The sequence below is a fragment of the Zea mays genome, chromosome 5 (genome assembly GCF_902167145.1).
Source record: "Zea mays cultivar B73 chromosome 5, Zm-B73-REFERENCE-NAM-5.0, whole genome shotgun sequence".
NCBI classification, from domain to species: Eukaryota; Viridiplantae; Streptophyta; class Magnoliopsida; order Poales; family Poaceae; genus Zea; species Zea mays.
In genome coordinates, this window is record NC_050100.1 from 15,515,513 (window position 1) to 15,519,167 (window position 3,655).

The window sequence follows — 3,655 nt, forward strand, 5'->3', positions numbered from 1 at the left end:
TGCTGGTGCCAGTGCTGCCGCTGAACGCGAACGCCTCATGATTCAGGGAAGCTGGGCCTGCTCCTGCTGCCTTCCATTCCACCGCAGTGCCGCCGATACTGTGCTGCTTTTTGAATGATGGCGCCCTCCTAGTCCTACTCGGTCATGTCAGGTCAGGCTTTGCCCGCTTGGCATGGCAGCCTTTGTTGCGTCGTCGGCGAGCACCGCAGTCGGAACCAAGGAAGGAAGAAGAATCCAAAGTCTCACGACGTTTTGGCGCGGAGATACACAAATACAACGCACGCGGCCGCAGCTCCTGCTTGTCCCGGGCCGCTGCGTACTGGCGCTTGTCGGGGCGAACTAGCCCGGCACGGCAGGGACGCCAAGGATGGAACAGTCCGCGCCTCCGTTCATCTTGAGAAAGCGGCGGACCGACAGGACTGGAGCATGGGTTCCCGGGCCGGGGGTGAACGTACTGTCAACTTGACAGTGGCAGCAGATTTTTTGAACCAATCCAATCACCACGAATCTAGCGGTGAGCTGAGTTCGCGATCGCACTTGTTGGTCCGATACAACAAACGGATGCAAGCAAGAACAACGACGGCCACTGAACAAACATCAAGAACTCAACTACCACTATCTTTTCTTCTCTTTAAATCTGTTGCCCACTAATTTACAATAATTACTACGGCATGGAAGGCTCCAACCGCCTCCCCTGCGAGCAACCGCCGCCGCCGCCGCCGCAAGGCGATCTCCGATCCGAGCTAAGGAACGCGGAGCAGAGCACGGTGAGCGCCAGGGCCACGGCCTTCCCGGCGACCAGGCCGACGAGGACGACGGCGACCAGAACTAGAGCGGGAAACCCGGTCCCTGCCTGCTCCTCCTCCTCCTCCACCTCGATGACGTCCGCATCGATTTCTACCTCTACGCCTTGGCTGCGGCGAGACCCCATCGAAGAATCCGCCTCTCTGGCAGCGCCATCCTCCGCGAGGACATCGCTTTGACTGGCGGAGCCGCGGCGGGAGCCCGAGGAATCCGCCGCCCTGGCATTGCCGCCGCCGCCGCATGCCGTGGCAGCGTCCTCCCGGTCGCCGTCGCTGCGGAAAGAGCCTGACGAATCCGCCTCCTTGCTCCTCCGTCCTCTCTGCAGCTTCTTGGCGCCTGCGACTGCGAGCAGCTTCTTCCAGGACTTGTTCCTTGCCTTGGCCTTCGTGTTGCTTGATTCGTCCAGGACGCCGCTCCTCCCTTCGGCCTCGCTTGCCCTGTCGGAATCCGAGCAGCTGGGCCGCGACGGCTCGGTGTCCGCCGCATCGACCTCCCGGATCGGCGAGACGCGGCCGCGGCCGTCCAGGCAGAGCCGCCTCTCGGCCGCTCCCGGGCCGGGCCGGGGCCGGGGCCGCCGCCTGGGGAGCGAGGACGACCTCACGGACTCGAGCAGGTATAGCGAGAAGGCGGCGACGGTGACGGCCGCAACCACCTTCTTGCTCCAGATCACCAGGAGCGCGAGCGACACCACGCCGCTGACCGCGAGGAAGCCCAGGCCGAAGCCGCGAGGGGGCTGGGCCGGCGGAAGGTCGGGCCGCGGCCGATCCGACGGCGAGACCGCGGCAGCGGCCGCCGGGGGAGGCGGAGAGGCGGGCGGCGGGGACGGTGACGGCGAGGGCGAGGTGGTGGGACTGCAGGGGGACGGCGAAGGAGAAGCGGCGGCGGCGGCGGCAGCGGCGCGCCTCCCGCGCTTGGAGGACGGTGAGGGCTGCTTCTTGAGGCGGCCATGGTTCTTGACGACGAGGTCGGCGAGGGAGGTGGGGAAGCCGGTCTGGACGGGGAGGGGCCCGGCGCGGGAGGGGCGGAGCGCGGCGAGGAAGCGGCCGAGGCGGCCGGAGGAGCGGTCCTTCGGCGGGCTGGGCATCGGCGGCCGCGCCCGTCGCCGGCGAGCATAGGAGGACGCCGGCGCGCGGGCCGGAGGGGTTGATTGGGAGGGGAGGGGAGGTCTTGGCTTTCTGGTTGGGTTTGGTGCGGTTGGTTGCCTTGGGTTGGCCGGGTTCGTGCCCGCTCCGCTCCTTTTGGTGGCGTGCGGAGAGCCGGAGACCCAGCGTAGCGAGTAGTAGCCGTGTAGGAAGGGGCGCGAGTGGGGCTTGTTTTCTTTTTTCAACTTTTTTCTTTGTCTTATTGGTTGCAATTTCTTGTTTTCTGGGACAAGAATATATGGAGGCAGGTTTTTTCGTGATTGGCTAAATTTGAAACGGGGTGAAAGCAACGTGTTTGGGAGCGGTTGACGATGACGAGCACGGGTTTTGTGAAAAAAAAAAGAATATGGAACACGCCTTGTATGCTGTTTCGAAGCACTTAGCTATCGCTCCTAAACATGTTACAGATTTTAAACGTACAAGGATTTGGGGGCGCATCTCAGGGAGGGAGGACGCCGCGGCGCAGGTGGCAGGTGTGTCCCTGATTTCTTTTTCCTTGGATGCCTTGGGTGTGGACTTGGTCGTCGTTCCCGCACGACTGGCTGACCTTGCATTCCCTTCCTCCTCAACGCCAATGCATGATCAACACCGCGTGCTCCCGCGTAGAAACGCCATACCAGCGGTCACGGCGCCACCTAGGGGCGACAATTAACATGCATGGAGGCCGAGATTGGTAGGCTTCGGTTGGGGTTGTGTTGCTGATCAAGCATTAAGGCAGGCTCCCAGCGGTCACTGGCTTGGCTCCTGTTGGTGTTGCCGACGGACACATTGCCAGACCTGCTTGCCGAACTGACCGTGAGGAGTGGCGACAGGGTTGCTCTGGTCGTGGGCGACGGCCGAAGTGCGCCCTCTACAGCGAGCTATGACTGAGTAAACGGCCGTGAGGAGCGGCGACACGATTGCTGCTCTCGTCATGGGCTGAGGCCGAAGTGCGCCCCTCTACAGCGAGCTACGTACGTGAATAAACGGGTTCACGCAAGATCCGTTTGAACCTTGTGGTCTAGTGTAAAGCTAGTTTGTGTATATGGATGTCTATTCTACAAGTTTAGGGATCTAAATTATAGTATTTTCTGTTAAAATTAACGATCAACTAGCATTGTTGCTGGTACAGACAGATAGGGCTGGAAAATAAGCTCGAGGCTCGCGAGCCGGCTCGAGCTCGGAGCGGCTCGCGAGCCTCGAGCGAGCCGAGCCGAGCCTGCCTTTTGGGTTCGTTCCCGTAGCGAGCCGAGCCAAGCCGGCTCGCGAGCTGTGTCAAATTTCTTAATATGTAGAATAATGATGGATATTGGCTAATTTATTAGATTGTCAGTTTGTTCCTTAGCGTTTCATGATAGATATATGACAATTAATAATTTAGATTCCTCATAATAATGAATGACATCTATATATTTCATATTTATTGTCGGCGTTTCGAGACCGAGGGGTCCCTGGACCGACGAGTGAAATGTTGTCGCGTGCCCCAACCCAGATGGGTCGGCGCGAGACGGAGCGCGAAGGGGGAGGAGACGGGCGTGAGAGGTGGAAATCTCGCGGCCTTCGTGTTTGTCCCGCGCCCAGGTCGGGTGCGCTTGCAGTAGGGGGTTACAAGCGTCCACGCGGGAGGGAGCGAGCGGCCTCACGCGATCGCCTGTCCCGTCCTCTTCCCCGCGCGGCCAACCCTCTGTAAGAGGGCCCTGATCCTTCCTTTTATAGGCGTAAGGAGAGGA

At 60.8% G+C, this 3,655-nt stretch overlaps 1 protein-coding gene across 1 annotated transcript; it reads right to left on the reverse strand.

Annotated features, from left to right (window-relative positions):
* Nucleotides 1-446: 446 nt before the first annotated feature.
* On the reverse strand, nucleotides 447-2,289 carry LOC103626020 (atherin). Its single transcript, XM_008646405.2, is given in 2 exon segments — nucleotides 447-1,878; nucleotides 1,881-2,289. Coding segments are annotated over 2 exon segments (1,251 nt in total). The 5' UTR covers nucleotides 1,918-2,289; the 3' UTR covers nucleotides 447-664.
* Nucleotides 2,290-3,655: the final 1,366 nt, after the last annotated feature.